General features: G+C 45.1%; 1 protein-coding gene across 1 annotated transcript in view; it reads right to left on the bottom strand.

The window, feature by feature from the left end:
• CSNK2A2 (casein kinase 2 alpha 2) overlaps nucleotides 1-20335 on the bottom strand; it is a 238713-nt gene extending 218378 nt beyond the window's left edge. The window contains 2 exon segments of the mRNA XM_033940919.1: nucleotides 19971-20005; nucleotides 20007-20335. Of these exon segments, the coding sequence (XP_033796810.1) occupies nucleotides 19971-20005; nucleotides 20007-20201 (230 nt within the window). The 5' untranslated portion in view covers nucleotides 20202-20335.
• Between the last annotated feature and the right edge of the window lie 6483 nt (nucleotides 20336-26818).

Below are 26818 nucleotides of genomic sequence, written 5' to 3'. Positions count from 1 at the left end.
CTGCCAAACAGGATCACAAATGCCTAATGAACTGCGATGTGCGTCGGCAGCCAGTCTGTGGAGAACACAGGAATGTTGTGACCCCAAGAAAATGTTAAAAATGCAGTGAACAGATCTAAACTAAACTAAACCTTAGGTTTGTATACCGCACCATCTCTACAAGCTTAGAGCTCGGCACGGTTTACAGGGTTAGGTTGAAAAGGAGCTACAATGAAGGGTTATAGGAAAGGAGCTAGGAAGATAAAGAGGGACAGGGTACCAAAGAGCGGGAGGTGTTAGATTTTTGAAAAGAGCCAAGTTTTCAGGTGTTTGCGGAAGGATTGGAGGGAGCTTGAAATTCTAAGCGGGGATGTGAGGTTGTTCCAGAGTTCTGTGGTTCTAAAGGGGAGGGATGTTCCTAGTTTTCCTACGCGGGATATATCTTTTGCAGAGGGGAATGATAGTTTCAGTTTTTGGGAGGATCTAGTGGAATTAGGGTTAGAGGAGTTCCAGAAGAGTGGGATAACGGGAGGGAGGATGCCATGTAGGATCATGAAAGCTAAACAGGCACATTTAAAGAGGACTCTGGAGTGAACTGGGAGCCAGTGAAGTTTGGAAAGGAGTGGGGAAACGTGGTTGAACTTGCCTTTAGCGAAAATAAGCTTGGCCACAGCGTTCTGGATTAGCTGAAGTCTATGGAGTTTTTTTTTAGTTAGGCTTAAATAGATAGAGTTGCAATAATCCAGTCTAGAGAGGATGGTGGATTGAACAAGGACGACAAAGTGAGAATGATGAAAGTACGATCTCACTTTCCTCAGCATATGAAGACTAAAGAAGCATTTTTTTACCAAGAAGTTGAGGTGGTCATTGAAGGAGAGAGAGAAGTCTATGATGATGCCAAGGACTTTGCTTGAAAACTCAAGCTGAAGAGTAGAGCCGGAAGATAATGGGATGGAGGTGGGTAAATGACCTAATATTGGGCCGAGCCAAAGTAGTTTTGTTTTGGACTCGTTCAATTTCATTTGTACAGAATGTGCCCAGGATTGAAGGTTCATTATACAAGGGGATATGTTCTCAGCGAGGTTAGTGAGGTTCGAGTCGGTCTCAAGGAGGATGAGGATATCATCAGCATAGGTGTAGAGAGTTTCCAGGGGGGATAGATGAAGGAGTAAATATTGAAAAGGATAGGAGAGAGGGGTGAGCCTTGCGGGACTCCACATATCGGCTTCCAGGGAGGGGATGAAGTACCGTTTATGTTAACGGTGTAGGAGCATAAGCATAGGAATTTCGAGAACCAGTCCAGGACTGTGGAACTTATGCCTATTTCAGAGAGTTGGAAGATTAGGATATCATGATGGACGACGTCGAAAGCTGCGGAGAGGTCAAATTGTAGAAGTACAGCGAATTTGTTGCGAGAATGAAGTTGTTGTACCTTAGAGATTAGTGAGGCTAATAGAGATTCGGTGCTGAAGTTGGGTCTGAAGCCGAATTGGTGGGGTAGGAGAATAGAAAATCTTTCTAGGTAGGATGAGAGTTGAGTGGATATGATGGATTCTAACATCTTGGTTAGGAGAGGGATATTTGCTATTGGACGGTAATTGGAGGGAATAGAGGGGTCAAGGTTGGTCTTTTTCAGTAGAGGGGTTAGTGCAATATGTCCCATTTCGGAGGAGAAAAGGCCTGATGTTAGAGCATCGTTTATAAGTTTGGTGAGGGAAGCGATGGCCTGTGAAGAGATATTCTCGAATAGGTAGGAAGGGAAAGGATCCAAGGTACATTTGCAAGTTTTTAGTTTGAGGCAGAGTTTGGAGACTTGCAATTCGGAAACAAGCTCAAAAACGGTCCAGGATCTGTCGGCTGGAATGGGATTGGAGACAGGTAGGGAAGGGTTGAGGTCAGTAGAGATTAGGGAGTTGTAGGAGACTGTAGGCGGGAAGGAGCATCTTAGGGTGGTAACCTTTTCATTGAAGAATTTTGCAAGGGCATCTGCTGATAGAGACGAGGGGAGCAAGGATGGGTCCTTTTTTGTAGTTAAGGAGCGCCAAATGTTAAACAACGCACTGATCTGGTTGTTGGATCTGGAGATTTTATCTCCGAAGAAATTCTTCCTGGCTTTTTTTAGTAATGAATTGTAAAGTTTAATATTGACCCTCCAGGTCTGTCTATCTGAGGGGGATTTAGATTTTTTCCATTTGCGCTCCAAAGTGCGACATTTCTGTTTCAGCTCTCTATGGAGCGGTAGATACTAAGGGGCCTTTCAGGGGTAGGAGGTGGTTTTTGTGGATATTGGAGCGAGGGAGTGATATTGGAGCGAGGGAGTGATAGATGGATTCGGAGAGGGAGATCCAATTGCACCAGCAGGATTCAGAGTCTGTAGACTTAGGATTGGAGGAGAATTGGTTGAGAAATTTGGACCAGAAAAGATTACTCAAAATTTTCTTGTGGAAGGTTATTGAATGGGATGGGGATTCAAGGTGTGACATGAAAATGGGGAGGCAAGTAGCCCCTAAGAAGTGGTCAGACCAAGGGACTTGTTCCCAACGGGTGTCATTGGTTGAAGTTTTGAAGGCAGTAAGGTCGAGGAACGTGGTAAAGTCTAGTGCAGGGGTGCCCACACTTTTTGGGCTTGCGAGCTACTTTTAAAATGACCAAGTCAAAATGATCTACCAACAATAAAATTTTTAAAAAACACAAAGCACACTGTACGCATAGAAAATGTTAGTTATCATTCCTATTTCAGGGTTTTTCAAAGAGGTCAAGGCAGATGACTCTATGCATTGTCACCTCAGTAACAACCATACAAAAATAGACAAATATACCCCCCTCCCTTTTTACTAAACCACAATAGCAGTTTTTAGCGCAGGGAGCTGCGCTGAATGCCCAGCGCTGCTCTCGACGCTCATAGGCTCCCTGCGCTAAAAAACTCTATTGCGGTTTAGTAAAAGGGGATCTTAGTGTAAAATATAGACAGCAGATATAAATTCAGAACCATTTTGATCATTAAATTTAAAATAAAATCATTTTTCCTACCTTGTCTGGTGATTTCATGAGTCTCTGGTTGCACTTTCTTCTTCTGACTGTGCATCCAATCTTTCTTCCCTTCTTTTAGCCTGTATGCTTCCTCTCCTCCAGACCTCATTCCCTCCCCCAACTTTTCCTTCCTATCTCCCTGCCCTTTCTTTCTCTCTGCCTCCCTTTCTTTTTTATCTGTTTCTCTTCTTTCCTTCTGTCTCCCTGCCTGCCCTTTTTCTTTCTTTCTCCCTGCTCTCCCCCAAGCCACTGCCATCGGGGACCATGAACCAAACCGCCACCAATAACAGGCCCGAAAGCCGACGCTGCCCCAAGCTCTCCCTGCTTCAGCCGACCAGCATCGCGATCGACCTATTGGGGGAAATGCTGCTGGGTCCTGCCTTCGCGGAAACAGAAAGTAGGCAGGATCCGGCAGCAAGAAGAGGAAATGCTTCACTTAACTTCCCGCCTTAGCCCGTAGCAAACGCTTGCTTCAGGGCTCTCAACATGTGCGTGCCGGCTTCCCTTCTCTCCCCCCCCCCCCCCCCCGGACATAACTTCCGGTTTCGGAGGGAAGAGAAGAGAAGCCGGTACGCACACGTTAGAGCCCGGAGCATAAGTTCACTACGGGCTGAAATCTCCAAGCCGTATTTTTTTTAATTTTCAGCAGCAGCAGCAGATGGCAGCTGGGCCCTAGGGAGAATACAGAAGAAGGCTGATCGGCCCAGTAGATCAGGACGGCAACACGAGTCTAGCGATCGACTCACGTTGCCTTCCTGAGCTACTGGTCGATCGCGATCGACGTATTGGGCACCCCTGGTCTAGTGTATGTCCTTGGTTGGAGAAGAGGTAGGTGAGGGAAAACCTAGAGAGGTAAGGAAGTTGTTAAATTTGATCTTGTCCTTGCTGTTGGTTTCATCAAGGTGGAGATTAATATCACCAACAATCAGTAGTCTTTGAAATTTAAGAAAGGCATTTGTTATAGCCTCAAAGACGAGATTGGAGGAGTTGTTCCAAGGGGTGGGTGGGCGGTATAGTAATAAGATGCCCAATGGATGAGTGCGGAGTTCATCATTGACAGAGACAAGCATATATTCTAGAGAGGCGTGAGTGCCCTTCTCGAGGAGCTGGACATCAAAGAAAGATTTGTAGAGAAGTGCCAGTCCGCCTCCTTTTCAGTTGGATCTGGGGGAGAAGAGGCCTTGATAACCATGGGGGAGGAGTTCGTTTTGTGTAAAAAGATCATCTTTGGCGATCCATGATTCCGTGATGCACAGGAATCCAGGGTCGAACTCACCTAGAAGGTCCTTCAAGATTTGGGTCTTATTGCATGCTGATCTGGCATTGCAATAAAGAGTCGGGACTGGGGTGAGAGAGTCAGAGACAGCATTGGGAAGATTGGGGGCAGGAGCTTTAGTGAGTTTAGGTTGACTTTTCGGAGATTTTTCTTGAAAGGGGGAATTCTGGTGCGTATCAAGCCTCCTCCTGTCGTCTGGGACCTGAATGTGGTTTTATCAGCCCTCATGAAACCTCCGTTTGAGCCTCTTGCCACTACTTCACTCAAATTTCTGACGTGGAAGGTGCTTTTCCTCATTGCCATTACCTCTGCCAGGAGGGTTAGTGAGCTGCATGCACTGGTTGCCGACCCACCTTTTACTATTTTTCACCATGACAAGGTGGTTCTGCGTACCCACCCTAAATTCCTTCCCAAGGTGGTCTCGGACTTCCACCTCAACCAGTCCATTGTATTGCCTGTCTTTTTCCCTAAACCCCATTCTCATCCTGGGGAACAGGCGTTACACACGCTAGACTGTAAGCGGGCCCTTGCATACTACCTGGACCGTACCAGGGCTCACCGCTCTTCGCCTCAACTCTTTTTGTCCTTTGACCCCAACCGTCTGGGGCACCCTGTTTCTAAACGGACGCTTTCTAACTGGCTTGCTGCCTGCATTGCGTTCTGTTATGCTCGGGCCGGTCTCTCACTGGAAGGTGCTGTCACGGCCCACAGGGTCAGAGCTATGGCTGCTTCTGTGGCTTTCCTCCGTTCCACGCCCATCGAGGAAATCTGCAAGGCTGCCACTTGGTCCTCAGTTCACACGTTCACTACTCACTATTGTCTGGATGCCTTCTCCAGACGGGATGGGCACTTCGGCCAATCTGTGTTACAAAATTTATTTTCCTAATGGCCAACCATCCCTCCTCCCTCTCTGTTAGCTTGGAGGTCACCCATACGTTAAGAATATGCTGCCTGCTTGTCCTGGGATAAAGCACAGTTACTTACCGTAACAGGTGTCATCCAGGGACAGCAGGCAGATATTCTTACGACCCACCCACCTCCCCGGGTTGGCTTCTTAGCTGGCTTATCTTAACTGGGGACCACGCTCTCCTCCGTCGGGCGGGAAGGCACTCGCGCATGCGCGGTGCGACCTAAGGTGTTTGGTGGGTCGAGTAGGTTGGGGGAGGGGGGTATCAGACAGAGGGAAGAGTAGAGAGGTGAGCAGAATAGGAGGAGAAGGGACCAGAAGAAAGGATTCATGGCGGGGTTAGGGCCGGATGATTGGTGTGTGAAAGTCTGCAGTAGGGGGGGATTAGTGTTAGCTAAGGAAGGGGCAGGGGACTTAATTAGGCTGGCTGAGTGCATAATCAAGAGTAGGGAAGAAAGGCGAAACCTTTGGCAGTAATACAATTTGGCACTGAACAAAAGCACAGACAGTAATAAACTTAGGCAACTAAAACAATAATAAAAAATATGGAACTAAAACAAGAGTATAGACAGTAATAAAATTTGGCCCCCAGTGGATCTCGATAAGCCAAGGAGGGGGAGGGCGGTGAGTTAGTCAGAAAGGAGCCCCGTTGGTTTGAGCGTCAGACTGCAGCTCTTAACTGTCGTCTCTCCCCTGCTGGAACAGGGGAGGGGTGTAGATGATGCTAGGTGCCCTGCTGGAACAGGCTCCCGATCTGGCCACTAGTGATACTGGCAGTTGGTGCTGAGCACTGTCAGCGCTACTCGTCTTGTAGTTCTCTCCCCTGCTGGAACGGAGGAGGGGAGTAGATCGACACAGATAAAGAGATTTACCCCCTCTTTTACAAAGCTGCGCTAGTGTTTTTAGCGCCGGCCGTGGCGGTAACAGTTCAGCTCAGATGCTCATAGGATTTATATGAGCGTCTTAGCTGTTATCACGGCAGCCAGCACAAAAAACGCTAGCGCAGTTTTATAGCGGGGGTTAATTATCTATTACTGAAGTAAGCAGTATGTATGAAAAGTTCTATGTAGAATTAACATAAGTGTTTGCCACTTTACAGATGTAGGATATAAGAAAGAGACTCAGTTGACAGTTAGGTTTAATATTAAAGATGTATATGTGTAAAACCATGAAAAACTATTGATATTCATGTAATGACTAGCATGTGGAGAATATATGCTGATACTCTGGAGAGTTTAAGATAAAGTTTATACAGAGATTGGCAGAGATAATGTGTAAAAATAAGCTGGGTCCAACTGGACCCAGATGTGGGCTAGCAAGTTATTTATTTTGGACGCACCACCACCACCACCAATAAAGAACAAAGCAATTTCCCTCTAATGACCGAGTTCATGTAGGCAAAAACCTTTTTTTCTTGAGCAAAAGGACTGTGCTGATATGAGCAAACATTTTCCCATTGCATTACCCTGATGGTATTATACACACTGTACATTACAAATTAAGAATTACAAATAAAGTATAAATTTAAAAATGGAAAAATGATGATGATATTTATTGAAAGAACTTAAAAACATTTTTCATTTAGCTCTCAGAGGTCAACACCTCCTTCCCCAGGTCAAGACAGTAAGCTGTCCTAACCTGACAAAGAAGGTTTTGGTTCCGACAGTTGGTCAAAATTGTATTAAAATTAGTCCAAAGAAAAGATATCATCTTAATTCTATTTTATATTTATGAATCTTTATAAACATGGGTACCACTACTTTATCCTGAATTCAAATCAAAATTCTTTTTCTACCTTTTTTTTGGCCATTTACTTCTCTGGTTTCTGCTGTCCTTTGGCTTAAGTCTCTTGCCAGGATTTTTCTCTCTTTTTCCTTTCAGCTTTTTCAATTTATTTTTCTACCTCTACATATATCTAGATTTAACACATTCTTACTCTTTAGTCTTCAAGTTCCCTCTTTTTTATGTTCTACCTGCAGCTTTCTTTTCCTCACACTGGCTCTCCTATTTTACTTCCCCTTATTTCATCAACTCTGCCCTCTTACTCGCCCCCTTCTATACAGTGTTTGCCCCCTATATCTCTCCTTTCTTCCCCTTCCATCATTACCTCTCTTCTTTCTCTCTTCCACCCAAATATCTGCTCATTTCTCTCCCCTCTTCCATCCAGCATCTACCCCTTATATAGCGTCTGCCTCCTCTCCCCCTTTCCATCAGTATCTTCCTCCTCTGTTTCTTCCCCTTTCCATACAGTCTGATCCCTCTCTCACCTTTAACTTAGCCCCTTCCATTTTCCTCCTGTCTCTCCCATTTTCCATCCAGGCTTCTGTCTCCCTCTTTCTACAGAGCTTATTCCCCCTCCCCTTTCCATCTAGCATCTCCCCTCCGCCATCAATATTTTCCTCTTCTTTTTATCTCTCCCCTTACATATAACATCTGCCCCCTCTCCTCCTCACCTTTTCATACACTCTCCTCCATACATATCCCTCCTGTTTCTTCTTCTCCACTGCCACACACCAAGAATAGAACTTCCCTACCTCCCTCCCACTACCCTCGTCAGTCGCTGATGCTATTTCTTCAAACGAACAGCAGTGGCAGAGGCGGAAAAAGCCTGGTTCACTCTCACACAGGGACATATTCTCAATGTCCCTGTGTGAGAGTGGGGCAGAGCTGGCAGCCGAGCTGACAGAGGCTATGAGTGCCACTGCTGCTGCTCATTTAGAAAAGCTGTAGTGGCAGCCTGAGTGGTGGCAGGAGGAAGTGCTGCTCTTGGTGTGTGGCAGCCAAGAACTACTGCGCCGGGTTTTGAAAAGTGCGTGGCCATGCAGTTTAGAGGAAACATTGAAACAAACTAACCGTTGAGACCTCCGAGGTCTCCTCATCAAAACAAATTGTACAACGTGATACTCGCCAGTGAGCTTTCTCAGGAATAGCCCCCATGCTCTGGAATTTACTCCCAGGGGGGCTACATCAAGCTTCAGATTACCTCTACTCCAGAAAACAGATGAAAGCCTTTAAAACATAGGGTAATCAACTAAACGGAAAAATTATGTTCTTACCTGTTAATTTTCTTTCACTTAGACGCAGAAGATGAATCCAGAGACCAATAGGATAGCTCACATCTACCAGCAGGCGGAGATAGAGAAACTGATTAACAGGTGGTCTTATTGGCTGGCACTCCTCCTGTCTCATCAGTATAGCTCCTTGCCCAAGCACATTTAACCATCAATAGGCTTAGCATGTAAAAAACTTCTTTCCCAGAACAAATCGCAAAAGGCAACGATACCGAATACAACCATCAACAACAACCAATCACGAAAGTCGCACACGAAAAAACCGACAACCAAATACCAGAAAGGGTGGGGCTCTGGATTCATCTGCTGCGTCTAAGGGAAAGAAAATTAACAGGTAAGAACATAATTTTTCCTTCCCTAGCAACAGCAGCAGATGAATCCAGAGACCAATGGGATGTAGCAAAGCAATCCTCAATCTGGGTGGGAAGCAAACGCCGCCTCCGCAACAACCGAAGCACCAAAACACCCCATCGCATGTGCCCGCACATCCATGCAGAAACGCGGAGAGAAGGCACTCTCGGAAGACCAATTAGCTGCGAGACAAATCTCCTCCAAGGAAAAAACCTCTGGGCCGAGCCCAAGAAGTAGCCATCGCTCCAGCGGAATGGTCATGAAGTTCAATCGCCACCCGCTTCCCTGCCAGCAGGCAAGCATAAAGAATGTCCTCCTGGACCCATTGAGCGAGGTAGGCATCGGACGCCACCATACGCATGAGGCGTCCCTTGAAGAATACAAAAAGGAGATATAAACAACTAAAAGTTGTTAGAAACCGAGCTCGCGGAGAACGCTACATACGTATCAAAAAATGCAGTGAATAAAAGCACTGCTCCCAATTTCTCCTCCCAGGAAGAAGTAAGGAAAAGCGAGCATGACGTAAAAGAAAGGATGACACCCCCCTAGAAAGAAATTGTGGTACCATCCGAACTGATACTCCATATGAGGGAAATCAGAAATAGGAATCCCCGTTGAACAAGGCCTGCAACATAGCAACTGCAGAGCTGAAGCCATGGCCACAAGGAACCCCATGTTCAACGGCACAGCTCTTTAGAGTCCCAAAAGACAAGGCTAAAATGAAGCCTTCGGTAAACTTAGAAGAAGTGCGTGAAGATTGTACTCCAAACCGGGCTTTCGAAGAGGCGCATGAATATATCGCACTCTGTTTAGGAACTGAACTACAGGAAGCTGAGAAGTCAGCGAAGAGCCATATACCTAGCCCTTGTAACAAGCCAAGAATGGCACTAGAAGCTGAAGGGAATTGAACGCTAAGCCCTCGGCAATACACTTGTGCCAAAAAGGAACTCTGGAGTGGTTCAAACGTTAAGAAGCACCCCAGAAAGGGAAAAAAAAACCCTCCAAAAGGAAGCAGAAGCCACCATAGAAGATGTCCATAGCACTCGGATAAGCGAAGAAACAACCCGCTTCGCATTACCCTTACAAGTCAGCCAAGACTGTCCAAAAAGCTAGGTCGTAATACTAACGTAGTACAAATATCCATGTTGATTGGACCCCAGGCGAGCAAAGACAGAGATACCAGGAAACATCTTTAGCCCGGCTGTCGAAAGACTCACCAAATCCGCATAGTAAGGATGGTGCCGCCCATCCAGAGAATCTACAAATACCGCGCCCGGAAAGCAAGCTCGAGATGGCAAATCCAAGCCATCATCAGCAAGTGGCAAACACTGAAAAAGAGAAGGCAGAGGTGACAAAGGAGCCACGCAGCAACCCCCTCTAACTCCCACTCCCTGGGCCCGCCGAATAAGCAAGAAAGCCTAGAATCGAGAGACGAGGCCATGAGGACTAGGCCCAGGAGATCTCACGGTCATAAAAAGAGCTAGAACGCCTGAGCCACAAATCTCAATATCCAGGATGCAGAAGATAACACTAGCAGGAGAGAAAGTCTATCTAAACTCTTATCTAGATCCATGAAGGATCTGCCAACAGAAGATGAAGATGAGAGTCCACCCAATGGAAGCCGAACAACTTCACTTGCCAACTGAGTCCAACAGCTACTGCCCAAGCTGTAGAGAAATACCCCCATCCAAATACTGACCAAAAGGACCCCCTGCGTCATTCCTGAAGAATGATCTGAAGCTCCAGAAAAGTAGCCTGACCCTGCTCAAGAGTAGAAGAATGAACAAGTACTGAGCCGCCTCAGAAGACCAGACTCCTGGAGCTGAGGATGGAAGCCACCGAGCCCCCCAACCCGACAGCCCGGGATGGGCGGTGGTCATGAGCTAGTCCAGCAAAGACCAAGGCATGCCTTGAAAAGAGAGATCGTGCCGAGCCACCAAAACAGAGTGATGCAGGAGGAGCATACCAAATAATTGGAGCCCTGAGATACTGGAAACCATCAGAACAAAAGCGACTGCTGTAGCGAAAGAAGGGAAAAGCAAGCCGAAGTTCCAAGTGGAGTCAGCAATATGGATCCTAGAAACTGTACAGAATCCCTTACTCATCGCCATGGAAAGCGAAGAAGAATGCCAATCTGAAACCGAGACCCCACACCCAAGTCTCCGGAAAGAAACACCTTTGTCTCCTATATGAATAAAAACTTCACCCCGATATACATATCAATAGTACCGGAGAAACGAGCGCTGCAAATTCGAAGATGCACGTGTAAAGAACTGAGGAAAAGAAACCACCCTTTTCGCGTCAGTCAAATGTCAAGTCATTCGAGACAAACAGGCAGTCAAGAAGAAATTAAAAGAATCACCTGGTAGCGCCAAAACGGTACCACCGCCCACCTCAACTAAACGTTCGTGAAGCCTCGGGTAGGCGAAATGGCATGTGCCAAAACCGAAAGCGCTGCTCCAGGAGAGGCAGGCAAACCTAGTGCCGATTTGGAGTCAATAGAGACAAGGTAAATAGACTCCCAGGTAGTCAGCAGAAATGTGTAACCCTGAGAACTAATTCAGCAGAATGGGATCCAGCCTGCCCAATGCCCCCGTCTGGGCCACCATGCAGGAAGTGGTTCCCCAAGAACTACAAGAACTGTCCTGAGGACCAGTAAAACTTCAAAGAGAAACACATAACATCGAGACTCCATGAACGAACAGGAAACCTGAGGAGAAGGCAAAGGTGCAAGCATCCTGAAAAATGTACACAGCCCCCTGACCTGGAAGGATAGTGACTCTCCCCCATGAGAAAGCCTGACGAGGCCTTGGAAGAATTCAAGATCCCCACAGAATGCAGTGCAAAAGGTCAGTAAACTGCAGGATGAGCAATGGAGGAACTTTAAGAAGAAAGAAATTCTCCTAGGAAAAAAATCAAGGTTCGTAATGTAACCCATGAAAACAGTCCTAACTCCATGCAACGTGAGTGAAATACATATGGCCTTTAAAGGGAATACGTACTGGATGCAATCAAGATGCTGTATCTACCGTTCTTTGAAAAACAACGGCATCGTAACAGGTATCAGACAAAAGTGTTGTGACCTGCCCATATGACAGCTCCTTGTCCACGAGAAAGCTTAAAGAGCTGACAGTGGAAAAGAGCTGACAGTGGAAGAAAGGATCCTCACAAAGTGTAGCAGCGGTCATAAAAACGAGCTGGAGGACAAACACATTTCAGCAAAGAAGAAAGGACACTCCTGAAACCCAACTATACTCGCAATGTATCAATGACCAAGACGGAATACTGAAAAATAATAAGAAACTGCGGCAGCCTGCAGTAACTGAAACTGCATGCAAGGTGCTCCAAAAAACCAACCGCACCCAAAGGGCAACCTTGTTGTGGGTGTATTTTTGTATTTTGTATTTTTTTTTTTTTTCCCCCAGTAACCAAGGCGGCTCCTGCCCCTAGAACCACACCATAGGGACAGAAAGCAGTTCCGCAGCACTACCAGACACACTGCGCTCCCAAACTGCACCCCAACAGATAAACTTAACAGCAGAACCGGAATGAATGCTATAATGCAACCACACACACAAAGCACTGCACAGGGAAGCAAAAAGAAAACATTCAAGTATGCACATGCTCTCTTTAGGAGATCCAAAGAGAAAGAAAGAAAGAGAAACCCCCACCAAGTGCCGGGTAATCTCAAGCTGCAAACAGCATCCTACAGCAATGCACCTTCTGGCGCCCCTGTGCAGTGAAAAGCTGAACAGGGCAAAGGAGCAGAAACTGAAGTCTCCCTCCAATATGCTCCCAGGCCTAAGGTGCATGATCACTCAGTAACTAGAAGTGCAGCAAATAAACACTCATCAAGACCCCAAGCGCTGCATCACATCCCATGGGGATGCACCACCTCCACGTGTGAAAGTCAAACACTAGGGAGGCCTTGTGAAAGAAGAGACTACACGCTGCAGCGCAGCTGATAACGGGGAGGCAGCGGCACCCGCTCAAAGCAGTCAGGGAAAATAACAGGCGACCCGCTGTGGCGCCGCCAACAATGGAGGACTCCAAGCGCGCTTCACCCGAGTGCGGGAAAACGGATCCCCTCAACTGCCGGAAAATTACATAATCAGCGCCCCGCCACCTCCAGAATATAACAGAAACCACGGCGGAGCTTCCCCAGCAGAAGAAAACACGCTTGCGTCTAACTTCTGCAAGCTGAAAACCCTTTTTTTTTTTTTTTACCTTCAGAGCCAATGTAAGAGCTGCAATCGCCGCGAAGCCACCGCCCGGGAAACCAACCAACGAGCGTGCCTTCTGCGAGCGGGAACGGCCTAGGTCCCAACTTAGAGGTGCCTCCACCAGCGCCAAGGAAAAAGTGCGTGCCCCTAGCACGCGGCAAAAGCATAGCCACTACGACCTCCAGCCACACACCTGGAGGGTCCCGAGGTACTGCAAATTCCCGGGCCAAAAATATCATGGAGGCCACCAGCACTCGAACACAGCCTCACCACCGCGACAGTTCACAAGCCCCAGCGCGCCAAATAAAAATATCACCGCACAGGACACCAAACGTCCCTAACAAACACACATCCGCGACTGAAGCACCCCCCAAACCAAAAGAAGCATACTCGCATACAGTGGTCAGAGCCCGTAAGTGCTGGTATATGCCGGTAAAAGCCGGTTGCTCAGCACCATGAGGACAGAATAACCATTCAGAAACTGTGGAGTCCCTTTTTTTTTTTTTAGGGAAAGAAGAAAAATAGGGACTCAGTCAAACCCTCTATCATTGGAGGGAGGGTGAGGCAGGGACCTGGGGGGGCCCAGGTGTAACCCCTAAAGCCGGCACCGTTCAGCCGGACACCCCTGTCTCACTGAAGAGAAAAATCTCAACAGGAGAAATAGAATTAATTGTAAGCTCACTGAAGAGAAAATCTCAACAGGAGGGATAGAATCGTAAGCTCACTGAAGAGAAAATCTCAACAGGAGGAAATAAGTTTCCAGCCACAGCCAGAATCCAGGAGCTAGGTGAATAGCGACCTTGTCCTGCTGGGAGATAGAGAATACTGATGAGACAGGAGGAGTGCCAGCCAATAAGACCACCTGTTAATCAGTTTCTCTATCTCCGCCTGCTGGTAGATGTGAGCTATCCCATTGGTCTCTGGATTCATCCGCTGCTGTTGCTAGGGAAGTGCCGATTCGGAGTCCCTAGAGAACATGTAAATATACTCCCAGGTTGTCTGCAGAAATGTGCAACCCCGAGCAACTAATTCAGCAGAATGGGATCCAGCCTGCCCAATGCCCCCGTCTCGGGCACCAAGCAGGAAGTGGAACAACGTCCCTTAGTTCCCAAAGAACTACAAGAACTGTCCTGAGGACCAGTAACACTGAAAAGGGAAACACAAAACATAGAGACTCCAAGAATGAACTGGAAACCGGAGGAGGATGCAAAGATGCAAGCATCCGGAAAAATCCTTACAGCCCACTGACCTGACATTAGAGTCTTCCCCCTCATGAGAAAGCCTGAAGAGTCATTGGAAAAAGTCAAGATCCCCTCAGAATGAAATGCAGAAGGTCAGGGAATGGCAGGAGGAGACGGTAGGATCTGCAAGAAGAGTCTCCTAGGAAAAATCAAGTTTCCCAATGTAAAGAGGAATATACTGTAACCATGAAAACAGTACCAACTCCATGCCACGGGGGCGAAATACGTAAGGCTTAGAAAGGGAATACGCACTAGCTGCAAGCAAGAAGCTATACTTACCGCCCTTTGACAACCACAGCAACTTAACAGGTATCAGACAACAGCATCGTGACCTGCCCATATGACTGCTCCCTGTCCATGAGAAAGCCGAAAGAGCTGACAGCGTGTGTGCAGTTCCATGTGGCCCAGGGAAGGCAAATGATGGGACACCTCGGCCGTATACTCTGTTACACCCGATGGAACTCGGAAATAGCCAATATGTCCCTAAACAGCTTGAAAGGGTAGGAAGCAGTACAACAGTGCCACCAGACACCGTCCGCGCAGGCCACAATGGCACCAATAATAAGGAACTGCCAAACGTACATAGTGTCACCCAGGTGAGACCTCGAGAGAGATGAAGAGATCCCCAAAAGAAAAAAAAACCGGGAACTCTCCTGCGACTGGCTCAAGTTGTACCATGAGACATGGCTTCTACCAACCCAGGATGGAGGGAAGCCGAAACTGGGTGATGAAGAACAGAGCCAAACCGCACTCTAATGGGCCTGCAGCGAACCCACAGGAGATAACGCCAGCGCGGCAAATTAATGAACTCGGGAGACCTCCACACACCGGGCCCCAATATCTCATGAAAGCCGGAGAAAACCGCAAGCAACTTCCTTCGCATTTGACCAAGAGGCCTAGAAGCCACGGAAGAGCCCATAGAAGCCAGCTACTAGGGAAATCGCTGAACGCCCCCCCCCCAGTGCAGGAGCACTTTTTTTTTTTTTTAGACCAATGTTCACTGAAAGACCGCGGCTCTCAGCCGGGGAAGCAAACACAGCCGCGGCAAGCAGGAAACTCAAGCCACACTGTGACGCGCTCTGCCGAGCAAGAGAACAAGCCTGAGCCTGTTTCACTGGCTCTATGCAACTAGGAGGGAAAAACAGGGAGACCGGAAGGCACAGAGAGAAGGAAGCCGCTGAAACAGACCACAAGAACGCCGCAGCGCGTCTGTCAGCGTCGGAGCACCAGTGCGATCCACCAGCCCGCAGAAAGGCACGGGCTCCATAAACAGCCTACACCCAGTAGCGTCCGACCACAGCCGCGGTACAAGCCGAGCGAAGGGCAGTCTCAGCGAAACCCGCTGTAAATGCAAGTACTCACCCCTGCCCCCACAGTAAAACACCATGCGTCTCCCGTGCGCGGGAAAGCAGCGGCTCCTCATAATCGAGCCCAAACTATAATGCAGGGGCTCTCTTCACGCAAACATATGCAAAAACGAAAATGAGCCTCCACTAACTGTAAAATAAGTACCGCTCACCAAAACTTAGCCAATGAGAAACAAAGTAAACATCAGGCAAACCACTCAACTGCACAGCCACCGTGTCCCCCGAAGAACCAAACACAACACTAACCACCAAAAAAATAGAACTTGCAACTGCAAGGCAAAAAAGGCATACTCACAACCCGGCTCACAGGGCTGTTAGACGCCGGCAGGAACAAGTTGAGCACCACTGAGAGTACCCAATCAGGGAAAGCAGATGCAGTCTTTCTCTTTTTTTTTTTTTTTTTTCCCGGGAAAGAAGAAAAAATAGAGACCTAAATAGACCCTCTATCATAGGAGGGAGGGTGAGGCAGGGACCTGGGGGGGCCCAGGTGTAACCCCTAAAGCCGGCACCGTTCAGCCGGACACCCCTGTCTCACTGAAGAGAAAAATCTCAACAGGAGAAATAGAATTAATTGTAAGCTCACTGAAGAGAAAATCTCAACAGGAGGGATAGAATCGTAAGCTCACTGAAGAGAAAATCTCAACAGGAGGAAATAAGTTTCCAGCCACAGCCAGAATCCAGGAGCTAGGTGAATAGCGACCTTGTCCTGCTGGGAGATAGAGAATACTGATGAGACAGGAGGAGTGCCAGCCAATAAGACCACCTGTTAATCAGTTTCTCTATCTCCGCCTGCTGGTAGGTGTGAGCTATCCCATTGGTCTCTGGATTCATCTGCTGCTGTTGCTAGGGAAACTTAATTCTGCACCAGGACTAGCTTGCCACACACAAAACTAACTTCCCCCCCCCCCAACCAAATTTAACAAATCTGCGTTTGGCTTTTGCTATATATATATATATATATATATATATATAAATCACCAGCCGCAGCAGTATTAGCTCCAATGCTCATAGAATATGTGGCTTCATTAAGGGGGACGACAACAGTAAATTAGCTCCTTATACCTTGTATAAGCTTCCCATTGGTTTATCCAAACACATGCTGTACCACCCATCTTGTCCCCATCTAATATCTTCATTTGACCCCTCGGCTATAGGATAAACTGTATTATAAAAAAAACATTAGCGTCATATCCATTATTTGAATATTCTGATTTGTGCTTATTAGATGCTTCATAAGTACAGTATTATCTCTATCTTATTTGAGTTTCAGTGCTGCTAAGTATATTTTTGAACTGTTTCATGGTAGTCCTAGTAATAAGTTTCAATTTATTGATTTTGACTTTACCTCATTTGTTTATATTTGGTCTTTTTACTACTATCATGCTGTTAACAAAATTTTAAGTTTTATGCTAAATTATATCTGCTGTACACCGCCTTGGGTGAATCTCTTCATAGAAGCGGTTAATAAATCCCAATAAATAAATATACATGGGTGCCTTCTTCCCTCCACTAGCCCTTTCACTAAACCTTTGAATTAATACCAACCTTGCTTTAGTCAAGTAAACCAAATACTCACTCATATGCTTGAAACATCTCAACTGATGCCTATGATTCTTAAGATTATATCTCTTTTTCATTTTTCCGGCATGCTTCTATCTCCCTTCCACTTGTTTTTCCCATTGTTGTAATTCTTTCGTCTCTGTTTAAACATTGTAATTTCTCCCCTATCTATCCTCACGTCTCTTGTATGTTTTTGTCCTAAACTAATATTTTCTTATCATGTATGTATTCTTGTATGTTAATTTTTTTTTAGTATAACAAAAGTTAATTCATATATTACCACCCATGTTTTAATTATATGTTTAATTGTATTGTACATCGCCTAGTAATTTAAAATAGGCGATTCATTAAGTATAAATAAACTTAAACTTAAACTGATTTTGTGCTAACCCAGAGGTTCTAAACCTAGTAAGTCTAGTTTTCAATAATCAGTATGCATGAAAAAGATTAGCATACAATGGAGGCAGTGCATACAAATCTATCTCATGCATATTGATTGTGGGTTTCCTGAAAACCTGATTGGCTTGGTGTACCCTGGGGACTGGGTTGAGAATCCCTGTGCTAATCTGATGAGGTGAGATGCACAATAATAGTACTATCACAAATGGAGTGCAATTCCCTAACATTTTGGTTCATGACCTTCATTTTGGCTTCTATTTTACAAAAAGTACCTCTACCTCTTGTCATTTTGCCTACAGCTGATGGAAATCTTATCAAACAGTACAACATCAGTTTGCCCAGGTAGCAGAATGTCAGTCAACATATTGAAAAACATAAATGAAGAACTGCAATTTCAACTATCAGAGGGAACACTAAGGTCTAAAGATACAGATTACTATCGCAAAGAATTTTTTAAAAAGATCCTAGCAACACAGAGTTATTTTCTGTTTGCAATCATTCTTTTAAAAGCTGTATGTTGAAAATTAACAAGTCTGCTTGATCACTAGGCAAGTGAACAAAACATTATGCTGCTTCTCTGCATCATGCAGAACAGCTGTGGCTTGAAAAATTAACACATGCAGTACTGGTCCTCAAATCACTGTGAGAAACTTCAGCACTAAGCATAAGTACCTCTCATGTGATTATAGCTAGAATAGTCTGCTGCATCAGCAGGGACCTAGATAAATTTTCATTAAATATTCCAATAGGCAAGTGTTCAATCAGTATAACCTGTCTAAAACCAAGATTAACTACACTGCTACTGAGCTAGGGCCCTTCCACTCTTAAGATCGAATAAACTAGTTAAGGAAGTGGATTTAGGATGCTATGTATATATAGTTTGCTATTTTCATAGGCTATACCTAGAATTATTCAACTATGGAGAAAAGCATGGAATAAAACTATCCTTTCTTAACCCCTGCTTCCATGACTCCCTCTCACATTAAGTCTTGTCAGTATGTCAATAAATTAGAAAATTACACCAGATGTAAAGTTCCTCCCCCCTCTCTAATCATCTAAGAAAATAAATGGTCAGTAGAAAAAGGCTCATTGTGGAGTATGGAGCTGCATTTTAAACAGCAACAAGCTATCATATTTTGCAAATCTCATTACAGTACTTTAAAATCCAAAATTTGTAGCTATCATATCCCACAAACTCAACAGGCCTTTTTTACGTTAACCTTTCTAAAGGGAGCTTTAACACTGATGAACTTACCCCTTACTACTTTATTTATTTAAAAAATTTCTATACTGTTTAAAACTAAACGGTTTACATGATTACATACATATCATAAAAACATAATAAAACAGACACAAACATCCTTAGAAATGCAAGCTTTGTCAGATTTCTACACTTTCTACAATAGAGAATACAGTACATAACAGGTACTCCCATGAGTCCTTCAATTAGATTTCTCTCCGACACACATTTAAGACTATATACTATTGTGCTTTATACAATGAATAGATATCATCCCAAATACTATATTTTCCAAGCACTGCATCACAAACATACATCATAAAATTCTTGGGCTATTTGGGTGGACACAAACTGAAGTCATTCCAGGGTGTGCACAACATAATCCAAATTCTTGAAGGCTCCAAGACAGATTAGCTTTGTGCCTCACAGTGCATTTAGGACAAGCAATAATTATTATAACAGCATGCCTCATCTGGTGTTATTACTTGCATAGTGTCTGCCTGGAAATAACACAGTTGATTATGGCCTAATAGATATTACACAACCAACATTATCTTGATCTACATAAAGAAATCTCTAGTCTGTTCTATATTAAATATGAATATTTAATTTCAAAGTACTGTAAACATCTACAATAAAGGATTACCACTGTTCTTTCTCTTTAGACAAGAGAAGACTCTACAAAATCTCTGTAATTCATCTAAATATAGTTCTCCACAACATTCAGAAAAAGGAAAATGTCAACATCTCACTTACACACACACACGCACATATATTTATATGCTTTTCATGTTAACCACTGCATAAAATAACCCCCACTTAGTATCTCTCCAGAGACGCAATACACTATGCCTGTATCTTCTCCCCTCCTGGAATTCTACCCATCTCCTTACATACAGGAAATATGGGCATGGCTTCCGCCCCTAAAAGAGTGTTTTATTTCTGTAGACTCAACATCCCTCATTCAGCAATCCGCTATTCTATCCTCTTCCTCCTCATTCACTAAAAAAAAACCTAGCCACCGTTATTAGTAATCTATGATAACTACTTAACTTCATCCCCTACTTTATTCTCGATAATGTTATCGATCAACGTGGCCTTAATCCATAACCATCATTCATTAACAACTTTTCTAAGGAAGGAAGAGGAAAAACGATTTATGCTCAAGCAAACGGCTGAGAATATCTCCTTTGCTTTCTTCATGATCCTCCCTTTCTGCACTTTGCTCGCCCCCTATGCTCGGTTTTTTGATCACTGGTCCTGCTGCTCTGGTAACAGGTTTGGTACCGGGACTCGGGCCCCTCCAAGGCGGCAGCGGAAATTTACCCCCAGTTCGGGACGTGCGCCTCGTAGTCCCAGTACCTCGCGGCTCCTCAGGCTGTTCACTTCAGCGTACACGCGGGCCCTGCTCCCGGCGGCTGGGCCGGGCATGGCGGGAGGCCGAGCAGCAGGCAAGGCAGCGGCAGCGCGGGAAGTCCCAGTGGGAGGGCTCAGCCGGCGGCAAAGGGCGCCGGCTGGAGCCTGAAGCAGATGCAAGAGGCGACGAGGAGCGAGCATCAGCAACAGCAGCGAGAGCCAGACCTCTGGCGGAAGTCGAACTCTGAACTCCCGGCCGGCACCGCGCACCTTCCGCTCCGAAGAAGCGGCGGCCGGCAGCACTGCTGAGCAGACCCGGAAAAGGAGGAAAGCAGGCGGTGGGAGGCTAGAGAGACCGTCTGATGAGCCTCCGGGAGACAGCGCCACCTGCAGCGTCGGAGGAGAAAAGCGCCCAGGCAGGCTCGCGGCGCCGGGGATGCAACCGGAGCAAGGTTGTCCTGAGGACTAGAAATAAAATAGCATAAGAGCACCGATGCTGCGTGGCAGACCAGACTTACAGATCTGAGAAAATCAAAGTCGATCCAAAGGGAAAAATTCATTAGTTGTACCCCTTGTCCTGGCACCCTCAGTGAACTTTTGCTTTTATGTGGAATAAGAGGCAAAGAGAGGGATAGATTTTCATCCCATTAAGTTAACTGGTGTTAAAATAATACTATAAAACAAAATTTTACTTTTTTTTTCCTCCTGGGTAATAAGTGTTTTTTCTTAATTGTCTATGCCACAAAAGTATAGAAAATGGCTATCATTCCCTTCAAACTTTGCTTTTGTGATCAGAACATTGATATGGGAAGGGGTAAAATGCAGATCTTACAGACCTCGCGGATCTAAAACCACATGTCCTTAAAAATCTGAGGTCCATGCCACTTGTAGTCTCTGGCTCTGACAGACCTCTATGACAATTTAGCTCTAACGGATCCTAACTTATGCTGGGACTAAAAGTGGGGCGGACATCAGATTTTTAAGAACATGCTGGGTCACAGTGGTCCATCGCGCCCAGCAGTCCACTCACGCTGCAGCACCCCAGGTCAAAGACCTGTGCCCTAACCGAGACCAGCCCTAACTGCATTCGTTCTGGTTCAACAGGAACTTGTCCAACCTTGTCTTGAATCCCTGGAGGGTGTTTTCCCTTATAACAGATTCTGGAAGAGCATTCCAGTTCTCTACCACTCTGGCTGAAGAAGAACTTCCTTACGTGAGGTCCGCGAGGTCAGATGAACTGCAGACCTTTGCACATATTTTTTTAAACCCCTCCCCAAGAAAACCCAAACAGCTATTTGCCATCCAGTGTCATATCTCAGGGGCTCTCGGAATCAGCACGGAGGGAGAGATCTGGAGGAGGGACAATCGGGCTAATTAAGCAAAAGCCATGGTGCGCCTCCTCCCTCCTTAGCCATTAGGGAAGGCAGAGCCAGGGGCCTGAGCTGAGCATGCAGGGAAAGCGATGGAATAAGCTAAAAGGCGGACTTGTCAATGCACGAACCTCAGATTTTTAAAGGACGTGCAGTTTTAGATCCGCGAGGTCCGCGTTTTACCCCTTCCCCATTGATATTTTTTAAATTACCTTTTTTGCAAAATACTGGGAGTGGCCTAAGCCAATCAGGGCTGCCTGGGATGCACTGGGAGGGGACTAAGGCCCTGATTGGCATCCCAAGATACACTGGGAGGGGGAAGGGCCAACATTTTTAAGAGGCGGCCCTTTAGGCAGGAGGAAGTGAGCATCCCTCCTGCCAATGTGTCATACATATATAAGGGTGTGTGGGGATGTCGGGAGGGGGGCTGGGTGGATGTCATGGGGTGTCAGGTGCGTGGGGTGTCGGGCACGATGGGAGGGGACTCTTTTTCCATTGGGGCTGAGGGATTGGTGGGTGGGAGGAAGGGAGAGAGAAAATGGGGATTTTCATGCCAATTCACCTGATTGCAGAAGGTGAATTCATGCTGATTGCAGAAGGTGAATCTCCAATGAGCTGAGCCGGCAGGACTTCCCAAAGCCAGGGCAAGATTAATTCTTCGAGGGCCCCTAGGCACACAAGTACACTGGGCCCCCTGGCCCTGCCCACACCCCGCCCCCATTTACCTTTTTTCTTATTTACTTCTTTATTTCCACTTGTATTTTTTTTCTTTTATTTTAAAATTCAAAACAAAGATTAGCATACCAGTGCCAGTGTACAGTTTTTCTTCTATGCAACCCCCAAACATCTCTGAACAAATTCCTCTTCCTTCCCTTCCCACCTACTTATCCAGGACTTTAACTCTGAACCCTTTCCATATGTATATGTAATTAAAAGTGTTCAAATGCATTGTAAAGCAGTAATACTATCTGAAACATAAGCCTATATTAATAACCAAGTTTGCAATGCCTCTCAACTGCCTCACTCTATGTCTACCAACTGTAACCCATATGTATGTATAAATAACCAAATCTGTAACTCCTCTAGTATGTTCTACTCCATGTAAGGTAACTTGTAACGAAATAACAAGGCAAGCAGTCCACAGAATCCAACGTGGAAAAAAAGAAGATTGGCAGACAATAAGGAGATTCAAATCAGATTTATTCAAGGTGTTCCCAAGAACCATGCCCGATGCATTTCGCCAAACAAAGCTAGTCAACGCTAACAGAAAATCATGTCTTTCATACACACAGAACACAGAACCACCCTCACCCAGTATGGAATAAGTAATCACAAACTAACCCTCTTCCCCCCCCCCCTTTTTTTTTTTTTTTTTACAAAAGCACAGAAGAGGTTTTTATCCCTGGCTGGCGCGCTGAATGTTCTGCACTGCTCTGATACTCATAGGAACTCTATGACCATTGGAGCAGCGCAGAGAATTTAGCATGCTGGCCAGTGCTGCAGTTTAGGGGGTGAAGAACTTATGTGCATGACAGAAGAGCTGGACTTGGGTGTGATTGTATGTTATGATCTTAAGGTGACTCTACCAGCTTTCTATGGGAACCACTTAATATACTAATGGGCACTCTAATTTCAATAGTTCTGCTAACACTAATGCCACTATAATTCAAAATTAAATTTTTTTACATTTAGATATTGAAATTATGACCAAATAACTGCTTTACCAATATAAATGTAAATAAATATGAATAAATAATCATACAGTGCTCAGTACCACCACTAGGTCATTGCTAATGCAGTTCAGACCACGATAGTCATAGAACCATCATTGCAGTTCATTGTTGCCTTCCTTCCATAAAGTGCAATGGCTTAATTTTTACAAAAAAAAATCGCTGTTATTCCGTTTACCTATACAGTTGTTTTTAAACTTCCTATCAAAACTATGTTAGAAACTGTACTTATCTTGTTGTTCTTGTTGCCATTCTTGTACAGTATTTAACTATCCTGTGACATGAGCTGCATTGAATTAATCCATGTAAAGTGCTTGTGTGATAAAGTTGCTGTCCAGTGTCACATTAAAATAACATAATCATGATCTTAAGATGCCCAACAAAGTTGAAAAGGTGACGGCGAAAGCTAGAAGGATGCTAGGGTGCATAGGAAGAGGTATGGCCAGTAGGAAAAAGAATGTATTGATGCCCCTGTATAAAACTCTAGTGAGACCACATTTAGAATATTGTGTGCAATTCTGGAGGCCACACCTTCAAAAAGATATAAAAAGGATGGAGTCAGCCAGAGGAAGGCTACTAAAATGGTGTATGGTCTTCATCATAAGGCGTATGGAGACAGACTTAAAGATCTCAATCTGTGTACTTTGGAGAAAGAAGAAATATGATAGAGACTTTTAAATACCTATGTGGCGTAAACGCGCATGAGTCGAGTCTTTCATTTGAAAGGAAGCTCTGGAATGAGAGGGCATAGGATGAAGTTGAGAGGTGATATGCTCAGGTGTAATCTAAGGAAATACTTTTGTACGGAAAGGGTGGTGGATGCGTGGAACGGTCTCCCGGAGGAGGTGGTGGAAATAAGAGACTGTCTGAATTCAAGAAAGCGGGGAATAAGGACGTGGGATCACTTAGAGAGAGGAAGAGATAATGGTTACTTCGGATGGACAGACGGCCTTTCTCTGCCATCATGTTTCTATGTTTCTAGGAATTAACTTTCTGCTTGTTGGCTTCAGAGCCCTGTCACATAGCTTTGTAATTAAGGGCTTTTATCTTCTTTCCCCCTCTGGGTTCTGTGCAGGGTGGGCAGGCTGGATGGGCCATTTGGCCTTTATGTGCCATCATGTTTCTATGTTTCGTCCACTCTTTTGTAAAGGGGGGGGGAGAGACTAGAAATACAATGTATTTCTATGTATACAAAAACTGAACAATAAAGAAGCCAAACTCTGCATACAATGCAACACCACAGAAACAGTGGTGCATATCCCCTAATACTGTACAAAATATAAAGATAGAAGATGTAAATTTGAAAAAAGATAAATAACAAATCACTTTACAATTTAACAAATAAAAATAAAACAAGAAATGGAAAATAAGATGATACAATTTTACTGGACTAATACATTTTTTTAAATTAGCTTTCAGAGGTCAAAACCTCTTTCTTTATGTCAGTAATGTATACTGCTGTTACAGTATTTTGTCCTGACCTGAGGAAGGAGAATTTGGTCTCCGAAAGTTAGTCAAAAATATATTGAAATTAGTCCAATAGAAGAATCACCGTATTTCCATTTTCTGTTTATAAACATTTATCAGACATACTACTTATACTACTTTATCCTAAAGCAAAAAAATGAAAAAAAAAATATAATTTTTTTCTACCTTTGTCGTCTGGTTTCTGCTTTCCTCATCTTGTCATTCTTTTCCTTCCATCCACTGTCTGCCCCTTCAAGAAACTGTCTGCCTTCCACTTCCATTTCTCCGCCTGCCCCCCTCCCCCTTTGGTCTGGCATCCATCTTCTTCCCTTTGTTCTCCTCGTGGTCTGGCATCTCTCTCCTTCCCTCCCCCCTGTGGTTATTAGCATCTCTCTCTTCTCATTTCCTCCACTTAGATCTGATATCTCTGTCTCCTTCCCTGTTCTCTGGCATCTCTCTCTCCTCTATCTTCCCTTTCCTTTTCTTCCCTGGTCTTCCTTCTCTATCGTCTGCCTCCGTCTAAATTAAATTTCTTACTATTCAGTCCTCAGTTTCTCTCTTTTCACTGTGTCTACCCACAGCTTACCGCCCTTTCCTTCACCCCTCCACTATCTCACTAACTCTGTCTTCTTCCCCCCATCCAGCATATGCCCTTTTTCTTTATCTCCTCCTTCCATCCAATATGTATTCTCTTTCTCCACTTCCATTCAGCATCTGCTCTCCCCTCTCAACTGACATCTGTCTGCCATCTTCTCTCTCTCCCTTCTCTCCACTTCCATCATCTTCCCCCTTCTCTCTCTCTCTCTTCCTTCACCCCTGGCAATTCCATCGCGTTATCCTACCCCCTCACCACTGCTGCTGCTTTCCCACATGCTCCTGAGGCTGACCACTTAACCTCTTGGGCCATCTCTCTCTCTTTCCCTCACCTTCACAGTCCGATTTCCAATGTTTTTTTGGGGGGGGTTTCAAATGGCAATGGGCCCTGATATCAACAGCGAGTACATTCGGCAACCATTATCTTATAAGCAGTGCTGCTTGGCCAAAGCTTCCCCTTTGACACAAGCCACCTGGGCAGAAACAGGAATCTGCGTCAGAGGGTAAGCTTTGGGCAAAATAACGGTTGCCGAATGTACTTGCCTTCGATGCCGGGGCCTATTTCCGTTTGGAAAAAATATATATATTGGAAAGGAAGGTAACCCACGAAGGTGAGAGGAAGGGAGGGAGATGGACCAACTAGAGGAAGAAATTCTCGGACCTTGCCCTCCTTCAGCGGGCCACCCTGACAATTTCAGGCCCTAGGCACATGCCTACTGGGCCTACCTTTAATCCGTCCCTGTCCGAATCCGCGGTTTCAGGGAGTCCTGCCAGCTCAGCCGACCAGAGATTCCCCTGCCATGATTCTTTAACAGGTGCCGTCGCATGATTGGCACATGATCAGTAGCCGCTTTTAAGGCGGCTGCCGACTTCGGCGCCGGTTAGAGAATCTGAGGGTGAGAGCTCACACAGTATTCCTGCACTAACTAGTTAACACAAGGTAATGTGCATTACATCCCCTTCAAAAAATTGAAAAGATTTTGAGTGCATGTTAATTTGGCAGTACATATGAGCATGCCTCATGGTACACCATTTTAAGCTGCATTGGGTGCATGTTAGCATCTAACAAGCTTAAGTAAAAGGGGCTTCTTAACAACAAAACAATAGGAAGGGCAGAAAATGCCACAAATAGATAAAAGAGCCTGCTACTAGAATCACTGCAAACCCAAACATATAACAATCAGCTTATATACCGCAGTTCTATGCGGTTTACAAAAAAATAAGATATACAATTGATTGGAAGAATTAGTTACCCAAAAATTTGTCGAATAAGTATGTTTTTAGATACACCCTAAATTCTAAGTGGGAACTGGAAGTCATGATCAATCGATCCAAATCCTTACCCCATAAAGCCGTCTGACATGACAAAAGATGTTGGTGATTTTTTTTTAAGTTTACAACCTCTTATAGGCGGAAAGACAAAGTTCAAATGCGAGTTTCTCATCTGTTTATTAGTGGCAAAAGAAAAAAGATCAGTTAAATATTTAGGGGTAAGACCAAACAAAACCCTGTAACAAAGACAGACAAAATTAAACTTCACCCGCGCCTCCACCAGTGCAATTCTCAAAAAAAAGGTGTTATATGGTCATACTTCTTCAGTCCAAAAATCAATCTGATCACGGCATTCTGAATTATGCGTAATCACTACCAAGCTTAT

This window comes from Geotrypetes seraphini, chromosome 4 (genome assembly GCF_902459505.1).
Source record: "Geotrypetes seraphini chromosome 4, aGeoSer1.1, whole genome shotgun sequence".
NCBI lineage: Eukaryota > Metazoa > Chordata > Amphibia > Gymnophiona > Dermophiidae > Geotrypetes > Geotrypetes seraphini.
Note: the sequence above shows the minus strand (reverse complement) of the source record. Positions and strands in the feature narration are given on the sequence as shown.